Source organism: Triticum aestivum, chromosome 5B (assembly GCF_018294505.1).
Source record: "Triticum aestivum cultivar Chinese Spring chromosome 5B, IWGSC CS RefSeq v2.1, whole genome shotgun sequence".
NCBI lineage: Eukaryota > Viridiplantae > Streptophyta > Magnoliopsida > Poales > Poaceae > Triticum > Triticum aestivum.
Window position 1 is genome coordinate 520,377,382 of NC_057807.1, and position 12,408 is coordinate 520,389,789.

At 43.1% G+C, this 12,408-nt stretch overlaps 1 protein-coding gene across 1 annotated transcript; it reads left to right on the forward strand.

Moving 5' to 3' along the window:
* The first annotated feature begins 3,986 nt into the window (after positions 1 to 3,986).
* LOC123116709 (uncharacterized) lies at positions 3,987 to 4,841 on the forward strand. The gene has a single exon (XM_044537631.1). The coding sequence runs from the start codon at positions 4,101 to 4,103 to the stop codon at positions 4,632 to 4,634; it is 534 nt and encodes a 177-aa protein (XP_044393566.1). The 5' UTR covers positions 3,987 to 4,100; the 3' UTR covers positions 4,635 to 4,841.
* Positions 4,842 to 12,408: the final 7,567 nt, after the last annotated feature.

Consider the following 12,408-nt stretch of genomic DNA (forward strand, 5'->3'; position numbering starts at 1 on the left):
AAATGTTGATAGCTTTAAAAAAATGTTCGTGACAATAAACATGCCCCTTGGGTTGTGTAGCTCCCGTGGAAGTCCAAAATGAGCAAACATGTCACTTGGGTTGTGTAGCGTGACCATGCGAATTAGTGTCGGGTGGCCCGTTGGATGTTTTTTACGGCCCGTAAATTGATATCCCACACGTGAGATATCTGGGCTATATTGAGGAGGCATTTTCAAAAAGAATGAGCTAGATCGCAGGTATTTGCACACGAGGTAGTAGCGGTGTCTAGTCAAAACGGTGAACGAAGTGTACAAAGGCGAGTATCATGGGCAGCGACAAAGTGAGGGGTCTCTCGAACTTCATGGAAGACGCAGTTTGGAACGGGATTTTTGGTTCTCAGGTGCTCCACACACAATGAAGGTTTTCGATCGAGATGGTTACATTTAATTTGAAGTAAAATTGTCTAGTTGTAATACATATCCAACAGCTCACTTTGCAAATTGATCTCTAGACATGCTCGACTAGTGTCGGTGAATTGATACATAATTTGGAAGTATGCTTCTAGTCCCGAGCTCACATGCACATGATATGAACGGTGTAATTTGAAGAAATAGTAAGAATAAAAAATCTGTTTTTTTTTAACAACAAACATTGCTGAGTTTTATGCTCGTGTGAAAATATTTATGATGAAATGACATTCATGGATATGTGGGAAAAAGCAAAACAAAATCACTGCTCCAAAAATACTTTTTAGAGAATCTTTTTATCCAGACCTGCATGAGCATGGATGTCATTCCATCATGAAATTTTGCATGATGTAAAACACTCCACAATGTTTATCTTTAAAAAAAGTTTTTTTACTATTTTTTGAATGTTTTACTGTTCACCTAGGTGCATGTACATGTGCATTCTGGGTGCTCCTGGTACTCACAATCTGGAAACAACCCTACTAATGTTATTAAAAACCGGTAAAATTATTGTTTACAGATAAAACACATATCTAACCTGGCACAAAAATTCCCGTATTTGAGTCCAATTCAATTTTGAGAAAAAATGTAGAAATTTTATCGTGGTCCATAGCAAATTTAAAACGGGCCTCTAATCTCACTCCAAAGAAAGCATGGCCGGCCTAGGTAAGAAATCCGGGTAGCCATGGACCTGTGGACTTCATTCTCGTGTCCAAAATAAAGAGAAGAAATTTTGCTCAAAAAGAAAGAAAAAAGAGAAGAAAAAAAAGTCGAGAGAAAGAAAACGTAAAAGAAGAGCATCATCTGACTTTTGATTCGCCACAAGCCAAACACCACACGCTTTTGGGTCTTTGTCCGGCAAAACCGCGCTGGCTGGACGCGAAGACCTTGGTGATCCTGTTAAGCAAACTGCAAAACGGGAAGCCTTAACTAGCAAGGCGTCGCCAGCCTTGCATGCAGTTCCTTCCGTGAACGGAAAATAAGTACTACACTGATTTTTATTTTCTTTATTTGTCAAGGATAGACGCCTTGCATGCAGTTCCTTCCGGGAACGGAAGATAAGTACTACACCGATTTTTTATTTATTTGTGAGGGATAAGTATCTCTGATTTATGTTAGAAGTATTCCAGTGGTGTAACTTTTTTCTCGCGAAAAGGATCCGGCCCTACCATAAAAGTTCATGAGAAAATATAAAGCAACTCAAATATAGTAAAATTTACATCGATATCCCTGCACCATCGAACAACCATTGCTAGAGTGGACAAGGGCCTCGAGGGGATGTAGCTTTGTTTATGCATGTTTAGCTTTTACGTTAACTCCATTTACCAGTCACTGGGGGGGGGGGGGGGGGGGGGTATGTCGGTTTCTCTTCTAAGCCATTGCTCATTGTAATCCTAGTCGGTTAAGGGGTTTGTTCCAAATAAAGGAATTAGCAGATGATTGTTTTGCATACTTTTCGTGTGCCAGTGTATATGAGGCACTCGTCAACCCCAAAGAAATTCCATTATGCACAAATATAGCTAGAAGATACTCCCTCGGTCCCATAATATAAGAGCGTATTTGACACGCGGGAATGGGTGTAGGTTGGCAATTAAAGCAAAAAAGAAAAAGACTTTGGCGGCAACTAACACCTCGTGACTTCATCCTCAATATATGCCACGGTGGATGACAGAGCATTCTCGAGCGCTGATCAAGCCCCATAACAAAGTACTAAGAATGAAATCAACGCATGACGTGTTGTCATTCGCTCATTGCACGAAAACGGAGAGAACAAGATATATGAATTCTACATGCAGAGCGCAAAGCGCGAGAGGCAAATATGGTGCTAGAAGGACACTCTCACAACCTCTCGATGCGAGAGCCCAGTCCGTCATCGTCGTCATCCTTGGTAGACATTAGGCTCGCCCGGGTGGGCAGTGGTCCATTTCAAATTTTGAGAAATCAACTTCTATCGTCATATACTATTTTGCCTATTTCAGCCCAAAAGTAGCAGCTCAATTACCCAACACTACTCTTGCACTCATCCACATCCGTTCGTCACCAGGGCGAGAGACCTAATTCTCTTAATCGGCTCCTCCCAGGCTCCTACTCTAGCCCCTCCCCTCCCCTGCTCCTCTGCGAGGAAAACGTTGGCCCGCGCTCACCTGCTCCCCTCCCCTCGCGGGCTCGCCACGCCTTCTTATTCAGCAAATGTCGAGCTGCCAAATATTTTTTGGGAGGAATTACCACATGTTCATTAAACAAACTAATTACAATGAGTGTGTGTGTGTGGTCACTCCATGAGACAAACAGAGGGTCTAGTGTCTTGAAGATTTGCACAAAAGGCTCCAAAAATATTTTTTTTTACAACTTTACTTTGGAAGATCCATATGCCCAACCTAATCATCATCCATCATCGATCACCGCCGCCACCATGACACCACCGAAGAAAGACACGAGCAACCCCCACACCCCAGATCTAGAAGAACTCTATTGCAACGCTGCTTTGTGAGCCAATTAAACGGTCCGTCAAAGGCGATGGAACCGAGTCTTTGTGGCACGTTGGTCGGGTATCATCCCCAAGCCTGCCAGACCCCGACGACATCGCCTTCATACAACGTGGTCGAAGAAGAAGAGCGTTGCTACAAGCCGCCATCCACACACCACACTCCAAGACACCCGCATACTTTGCACCAGCCGACGTTGTCGCCCGACAAGACGCCAAGCATCAGCCACCACAACCTAACATTATCAAACCGAGGTCCAATAGACACAGGTGCTACTTGCTTACCGTCACTGCCAATTGAAGCATCACCAGGGGGGGGGGGGGGGGGGGGGAAGAAGCAGAGCCATCTTATTTCAATGCGGCATCGATTCCACTACCAATTCAACGCCACCGAAAAAAACTATGCCTATCCTATCTAGTCGCCGGGGTCCCCGACCCTCGGGCTGCCAAAGCAGTGGCCAAGGGGCCAAAGGACCTGCGGCCACACTGGCGAAGGAAGGAGGCAGAGAGATCGCCTCGCGATCACCCGTGGAGAGGCAGTTGACAAGAGAAAAATTGTGAACACCATTTGTCACGTATTTATGTTATCTCTTCCAAATATTGTAGTACGACCCTTGCATTATGTTTGATTTTTTTTAATGAGGGCACCTCTATTTCATCGCTAGGCCCGCCACTAGTCGCAGTGGTGGTTATTTGGATACCAAATCCGTTTATACACCAGCGCACACACGTACGATCGGCAGTTCGGCACAATGAAGAAGAAGAATGCAACACACGAGCATCACCACCATCCATCAGGTAGGCACGCCCCACGGCATATGCTCGGCCCGCAGCCTCCGCCGCCACGCGTCCGGCGTCCAAGTCCACCCAACGTTCACGTGACGCGCGACCGATTCCGTCCACCACCACCCATTCCCAAACCTTGCGACCCCACGCGCCAGCGTCTCCTCCCGCGGCCGCTCACGAGCCCGACACCGACCGAGCCGGATCCCCGCTATAAAGCCGCCCGTGCAGCCCACGCCTCCATCCAGTTTCTTCTCATCCGCATCCACCCATCTCCAGAACAAGAAAAAAAAAATCTCCTCTTCCATTTCAATCCTACTCCTCGTCCTCCTCTCGCCGCGGGGCCAAGTGTAGCGGCCGATCACGGCGGCTGCTCCGTCCATCCATGTCGTCTCTTGCCGTCCGCTGCGGGCTGGAGTGGGAGCTCGGCTGGCTCGGGGGCCTCTTCACGGCCGCGGAGCTGGCGGCCGCCGACCTGCTCCTGCAGCTCAGCAGAGACTACGAGGCGGCCGCCGCGGCGTCGAAGGCAACGACCATCGCCTGGCCGCGCTCGGTGAGCTCGTGCTGCGAGATCCTCGTCAAGGAAGAGACGGAGCGGATCGTCGAGGAGACGGCGCCCTTATCGCTTGGGTCGCGGGCGAGGAGGAGCTCGGCGAGCTCGTGCCCCGAGGACCTCACCGTGGTCGGCGAGGGGGAGCTGGAGCCTCCGCGGATCTCCAGGGAGACGGCGCCGTCACCGGGGTCGATGGAGCTGGACAGGAGGGCGAGGAAGAGGTACCGCCTGCTGTCGGAGCTCCACGCCGCCAAGAGACAGGGGAAGGCCGCCGGCCCTGCCGCGAAGAAGAAGAGGAAGAGGCACCACGACGGCGGCGAGTCGGAGTCGCCGTCGTCGGAGGCGACGGGATACGGAGGCTACTAGGAGTTGAAAAAGGGCTTTTTGTGTAATTACGTCGCGGTCGTAGGGTTATTTCCGTAGCAATCTTTTCCGAGGCGAAACAGAAAGCGACAAACAAAGAAGAAGAAGGTGGTTAGCGCCTCCACTTTTCGAATTTGAATTTGAATCTGGGCTTCCGGTGCCCACCCAACTAGCTACTTCGTGCTCATCAGTGCAAATATCTTTTGACAGTTCCCTCCTCCGTGATCTGAATTTGAATGATATGAATCTATCTCCATTCGTTTTCTAATTTCTATACGCGCACACATGACCAATGGGGTTGGTGTCCAAGCGCGTTTGATCATCAATGCGAGGTCTTTGATTCGACAAGATCGGAGCTGGTCGATCCTGATGTGGGATTCGACGGCCGCCTGGGCACATAGGAGCACGTAAAGTACGGACTCAAGTGCGTTTTGCTCGCGAGCACACGCCAATGATCTTGGCATCTGAGATTCATTGTCTAGGCAGTAGCTCTTTTTTTTATCCTACTCCAGTAGTTAGTAGTTGTGGGATTTTGATCTTGATTATCTTGGCAAGTTGAAGCAAAAGAGCAGAGTAGCATATAAGACCACTGTTGATCACAAATGAACAAACACTATCATTCTTATTATTATCTTTTCGCGTGAGAAAAGCGCCTGAGGGTTGTATCTTCTACTCCCTCCGTCCTGAAATACTTGTCGGAGAAATGGATGTATCTAGATGTATTTTAGTTCTAGATACATCCAATTTTATCCATTTCTGCGACAAGTAATTCCGGACGGAGGGAGTATATCTAAATAGCTAGCCCCCCACTAAGTATTTCTCTCAACATCCAAGCATGCCACATCATCGCATAATATGCATGAGATAAGGCACATCCCCCACTATCATATGTCCCTCAACATGCAAACATGCAACTTCATGGAACATGCATGAAAAAAATACCCATCTCAACATGCAAACATACAACTATACATTACAAACATAATAAATTATTTCAGTTTTAGCCTTTTACATTATTACTTAAATAGTCATGTTTCATACAACAAATCACACTGAAAATGTTGCAAGATATTTCCGCAACAACATGCGGGGTATCATCTACTTCCTCCGTTCCAAAATAGATGACTCAACTTTGTACTAACATAGTACAAAGTTGAGTCATCTATTTTAAAACGGAGAGAGTAGTTATTATACACAATTAAGTCTTAGATCCTATTTTGATGTAAAAAGAAGTCTTAGATTTTATTCAGTCAGGTGACAACAAACACTCGCTGAATAAACATTACACATGGGCACTCTCGACGTGTCCGTTGATAGCTGATGGGCTGGCCCATTTTTTTCCGTGTTTTACTTCTATTTTTATTCTTCATTCTCTATCTATTTTTTCTTTCAAAGTTTATTTTTCTTTTAGAATTTATTTCGTAAGTTAAAAATTCGCAAAACACGTTCAGGATTTTTTTTGGAAAATGTTCACAATTCCAAAATTTTATTGCTATTTCAAAAATATTCGAAACTTGTGAAAAGTTGCCCATTTTTTTATTTTTTATTGTCTTCCAAAATTGATCAAGATTTCTAAAAAGAAAATGGCATTTCAAAAAGTACTACAAATTTGAAAAATATTCATATTTTATTGAAATTTTCAAAATTAAAAATAATGTTTGTGTTTAAAAGGTACACATTTTTAAAAAATCTTATGAAGTTTCAACACATGTTCACATTTAAAAAATGTTCTCAAATTCAAATAATGTTCATGTTTTCATAATTTTTTTTGGTATTTTTATAAAATGCTTGTGAATTTTAAAAGATGTTCCCTTTCATATTTTGTTTGTGCTTTTTCAAAAGTGTACATAACTAAAAAAACTGTTCAGCATTTTAAAAATTATTCATGTTTGCTAGAATATTCAGAAACTTCATACCTTTAAATCCCCTCGATTGAAATGATTGAAAAGAAGAGTAAATTTAATAACTCACTAGTCTTCTCTGGCGTACTATGACGTAACAAACCTCTTAAATGCCCTCGACCAATGATTGAAAAAAAATAGCGGATTGATTCCTCCACACGCGGCGAAACCGAGAAACTAAATGTTGCTTTTTCGTGTGCACGCGGGGTTTTGCTTGCACTTATAATTCTCACTGACTTTAAATGCATACTATTTTATCTCCCGCTGCAACGCACGGGCATATATGCTAGTAAACCTCAATTGACGCATCATTGATATTCAAAAATGAATTAAAGCAGCGGGACCATGGAAACACTAGGGATATATGCATGTACAAACAAAATCAACCCCGTCTACAAATCACACACACATCTATACTTCAAACTTCGTTTGGGACATGCACATGGTTTTCTGAAAATGAAAAAAAACAGTGTCAAAAAATTGAAATATATGTCGCAATATATAATAAAAGAAATCCTAGATTGTGTAAAAAAATTTAAAATTGCTAAATTATGCACGCGTATGAGAAAACTCACTTTTTTTTCGGAAGTCTGGGCATGCCGTGTAAGTGTTATATTTAAGGAATAACAGCACAATAATGTGAGAGCACTTAATTAATGAAAATTATAATTTAATGCCGTCTAAAAGTCACCACTCATATATACTCCCAAATACGTTTGGTACATGCACATAGTTTTTTGAAAATAAAAAACAGTTGTGTAAAAAAGTGAAAATTTGTGTCGCAAACATATTAATAAACAAACCCTGGATTACATTAAAATCATAATTCCTAAATAGTGAAAGCGCATCCGAAAGCCCATTGTTTAAAACAAACCTAAAAAAGTTCAGCGATTTTGCAGACATTTTAAAAGTACAAGATATGCTTGAATTGAGTTGCGATCCTTATCAAAGCGCAGAGTTCACCGACATGTTGAACTGATAAGCACTCGGCTGGCAGGGGAAGCAATGAGTTAGATATGGATGTGTGGACTGTGGACGAGATGAAGAGTGATCGGCATAAACTAACCTTGCAAAACTGTTGATGCACCTTGTTCTAATGGAATATTTTAACCACACTCATGCATGTGGAACCATGAAACGACCGTGCCAGTAATAACCGGGAGAGAGAAAAATCATAGATGGTATACATATAATAATGTTAAAAACAAAACACATCTATGGGTTTAGTAGTTGCTAAAATTAGGAGCCTATTCTGGCTTTGACACAAAGAAGAAAATAGGTAGTATAATTTTCATATAAGTATTTTCTATTTCTAAGTTGTACAAGATTTTAGGAAAAACAATAGATACAAAACCTCTATATGTACAATATTATAATATTCCAAAAATTTCTAGCCCGTGCAGTAGCACGGGTTGACGACTAGTGTATCCCTAATTGCATTGCATGGATTTGTGTGGACTTAAAGGACGTACGTACAGAGAGGCGTCCGATGTGAAGGAGACATTTAGCCACGACCATGATTAGTTAGCGTAAACTACAACGGTAATTTAATTAGGCTCCCAGGCCCAAAAATAATTTTGAAAATGTCAAAGAAATCAAGACAAATTTTTTATGTGTTCTCAGTCACATCCTGTAACATTCCAAATTTTCAATTTAGAATGTTATACATATTTTATTTGCATTTTGCCTCGATCCTAGAAATTCTACGCAACTCAAGGCCCCATGGAGAGAGTTGGGGATTTCGTTATTTTCGTATTTGAGTTTTTCTCAAAATCTTGAAAATAGGATCATTTGATTTTATTTATTTTATCTTTAATTATTTCGAGCATTAAAATATGAGAGAGGAAATAAAATGACCTTCCCAAAATAAAGAAATAATGAGGATTTAATAAGGAAAAATCAAATAAAGGTTTTTTTTGATGTTTTGGCTATTTTATTTGAATTTAGGAAAAATTGCATGATTTTCAAAATTTCATTTTTAGGAGCAAAAACATGTTCATCTCGTTCTAAATATTTTATTTGGACGACGAAAATTTATTTCGGTATTTTTAGATTTTTATTTATTTTTCTAAATTTTTTTTTAGTTCGGCGTAATTATTTAAAAAAAAAACTCCCCGCGCCCGACTGGGCCGAAGCCCAGCCGAGCCAGGCCGGCCCGCCCACGCCACCGCCTTTCCCCGCCGTGCCGCCGCCAGACTCGGGAGTCCGAGTCACCGCTGCCGCCGCCGCCCGACCCCTTCCCCAAGTCGGAGCAGCCGCCCCCCTATATAAACCGCCGCCGCCCCCTGGAGCCCCGAGCCGCAGCCGCCGCCACCGCACACCCCGCCGCCGGAGCCGAGCCGCCCCGTTGCCTCGTGTCGCCTGGAGCCGCCGCCGCACCCGCCGCCCCTAGCCAACCCCGGTGGAGCCGCCTCGCCCCACCGGAGGTACCGCCGAGCCGCCGCCGATGCTGGTTTCTTCGAAAAAAAACACTTCGGTTTTTCTAGAAAACCCTAGATTTATTTTATTTATTTTATTAGATTGTTTTTTTGGTTTATTTATTTAGCGAGCGTTCTCTCGTTCATTCGTTTTAACGGACATATCCGTCGTTTAGATCCAGTTAAACGAACGTTCGTTCGTTAATCCGTTCGTCGTTTTTCTTTTTCTCGGATTTATTCCGCGATTTTTCTGATCGCGATTTCTGATCCGATTTTCGTTTTAGTTTATCTTTCCGCTCGTTTATCAGAATCAGGCGATTCAAGCGCCTAGAGTTTCCTCTTGAAACCCTCTTTCCAAATAATCTACTCAACCCGATTTTGCTTCTATAAAATTGGACTTTGGTCCAGATTAGTAAACGAAGCTTGTTTCTTTCGCCATTTGAGTTTTGTTTCTCGTTCGATTTGATTCTTTTTGAAACCGGAGTTCTTGAGTTGAACTTTCTAGTTATATCTTCTTATTTGAGTTTTACCCGTGCATTAGATGAGTACTTATTTTATGCTTGTTTGTTTGTTTGCTTACGATAGAGTACCCGGATTGCGCCGCTTGCTACTTCGAATCCCTAGGTTACGCGGATCATCAGCAAGACAAGTAACACTTTGATCATACCTCTTTACTACCCAGTTTTTATGCATTAGATCAATCCTCAAACATTGCATGATTAGGATCTAATTAAATTGTGGGTTTTGGGAAGTAGATGAGGTAATACCTATTACCTGTTTTATTATCAAACCCTTGGGAGTTACTTCTACGTTTGCTTATTATGCCATGCTATGTTAGTAGACGTGGATTGGAAGAGTGAATTTCCATGACAGATGTGAGATTGTTAATTGATGGTTTAGTTAAGGTGGCAACTTTAATACACATCTAGGTGGATTGAGGCACTTGGGTATTCCAGGATTGCTTGTTTGTTTTTGGACCGCCACCCAGGCTCAAAGGGATCATAAGATTATTCATACTAAAAACTTTCGTGTGCAGCCACATGCTATTATGGGCTCTAGCATAGTTGACTAAGTCCCGCGAACTCTTACAGTGGTAGACTAGCAGATGTAGGGGAAAGTAGGTGTACCGGTCTACCCATCGTAAGGTGCTAGCGCTTTTGAAATACTACTTCTCGGTGATTCGTTTCTCAAACACCATGTAGTGCGAGAAAACCAATGGAGGAGATCGAGTCATGTGGGGAAAAGTGCGCAAACCTCTGCAGAGTGTATAAACTAATCATGATTAGCCGTGTCCCCGGTTATGGACATCTTGAGTATCTAGTACTTGGATTATCATGTGAATCTCATCATGTTACTTTAATTAATATTGTTGGGTTTGTTTAATGATGATGCTTAATTGGGATTGAGGATGCTGTCAACCATTTTCAATGTTTAACAACCACCATGATAGTTAAATAATTTATTCCTTTGTAGTAGGGAAAAACTGGCTTTACGCAAATACTGTAACCATAGAGCTATCCACCAAGCCATATATTCATGTAGCATAGCTTTACTCTTTCATTATTCTCTATGTGTTACTTTGCCAGCATATTCCATGTGCTGACCCGTTTTCGGGCTGCAACATTCATGTTGCAGACTTTTCAGACGACGAGTAAGATGCCTTAGGATCGTGGTTCTATACTCAGTGATGCCGTTGGAGTTGATGGACTCACTTATCTTCCAAGCCTTCCGCTATTATCGTTATTAGATGGCCTTAAGCCATATTTATTGTAATAAGTTCTCTTTGGAGACATTCGATGTAATAAGTGTGTGATTGCCACTCTTCAAGTACTGTGCGTATCAGCATGACTGATCCAGGGATGACACTGATGCACAGAGATCGGACTGTTTGAGGTCTGGTCGCTACAAGATGGTATCAGAGCACACGCTGACTGTAGGACACGACCACTAAGCAAAAGCCATAGATCACTACTCTCTCTTCTCATTCTAACTCCTCATCTTTTCTATTCTTCTAGGATGGCGGATGCAAGGAACAAGTTCATGCAACCGGATGAAGATACACCCTTTGGATGACACCTGAAGAAAGTAACCAAGTACCTGAAGATCGGAGTATCAAGCTTCACCGGAACCTACAACGCCACTTTACTTCAAGAGAAGTGTTGGATGATTCAAGTTCAAGTTCCAGGAAGGACGTTCATGCCAGTCACTGAGCCTATAGAGTTTTCCTTTGATGCACCAACCTGGAGTTTAGGGAAGAGCATGGCAACTCACATCACCATGGGACGTATTGGAGAAGTTTATCACAAGGAGCTTAAGGATACTACCTACCAGATTTGTGGGCGCCGAGATGAGCAATGGGAGATGATCAACACCAGGAAAGACAGATCAGTTGCATCTTTCATCAAGGAGTTAAAGCAGCACATTCGACGCCAGGAGAACCAGATGTGTGCAGGCATGATGGATCTGAAGAAAGCCATGACTAAGATCACGGAACTGGAGGAAGAACTCAACTCTACATGTGATGGATATGAGGAGGAAATATCAACGCTAGTCGAGAAGAATGATGATCTGAAGAAGAAGCTAAGAGTGTTCATGGGATTTCCAGCAACTGGAGAAGACGAAGATTGCACTTGTCCCGAGAACTACATCATCATCGATGATACCGACTTGGACCCATATGATAGTAATGATGACTATGTTGATGAAGCCGGAGGCAGATATCATGGAGTCTCCATCGGAGCAGTTTTTCTAGTAGACCACCATGAAGTAGTAGAATTTCCCTCCATGTATCTATTATAGTCTGAGCACTTTGTAACGATAGATAGACCGTTGTATGCCCTTGCTTGTTTGAATGAAGTGTTTTGATTGCTATTTGTCTCATGTGCATATGGGTAGTGTTTTCCCTTTAGACCTCATTCTATTCTATATTCTCTTCTTTTCTAAACCCCAGATGCCTCCGAGATGCGACAACGGATTTGCTTTTCCACGGAGCTCACTCAGTTGATCCAGCAGCAGAATGCATTGATGTAGATACTAGTCCAGAAACAGAATCAGGGGAACAACAACAACAACAATCCACCACCACCACCACCTGTTGATCACTTAACCATTTTCTTAGGCTGAATCCGCCGGTGTTCTCCAGTAGCACCGAGCCGATTGTTGCAGATGATTGGCTTCGTAAGACATCCAGGGAGTTGACCACTGCAGGATGCACAGATGCGGAGAAGGAGCGATTTGCCGCACATCAGCTTTGAGGGACCTGCAGCATCATGGTGGGAGAATTTCACGCCACTTATCCAGCAGACACTGTCACATGGGATCAGTTTCAGCAGGCTTTTCGTATTGCCCATGTTTCAGCAGGAGCTATGGCCATGAAGAAGCGTGAGTTTCGCAACTTGCGCCAGGGAGGAAGAACAGTTGGCCAGTATGTGGATGATTTCAGTAAGCTAGCACGTTATG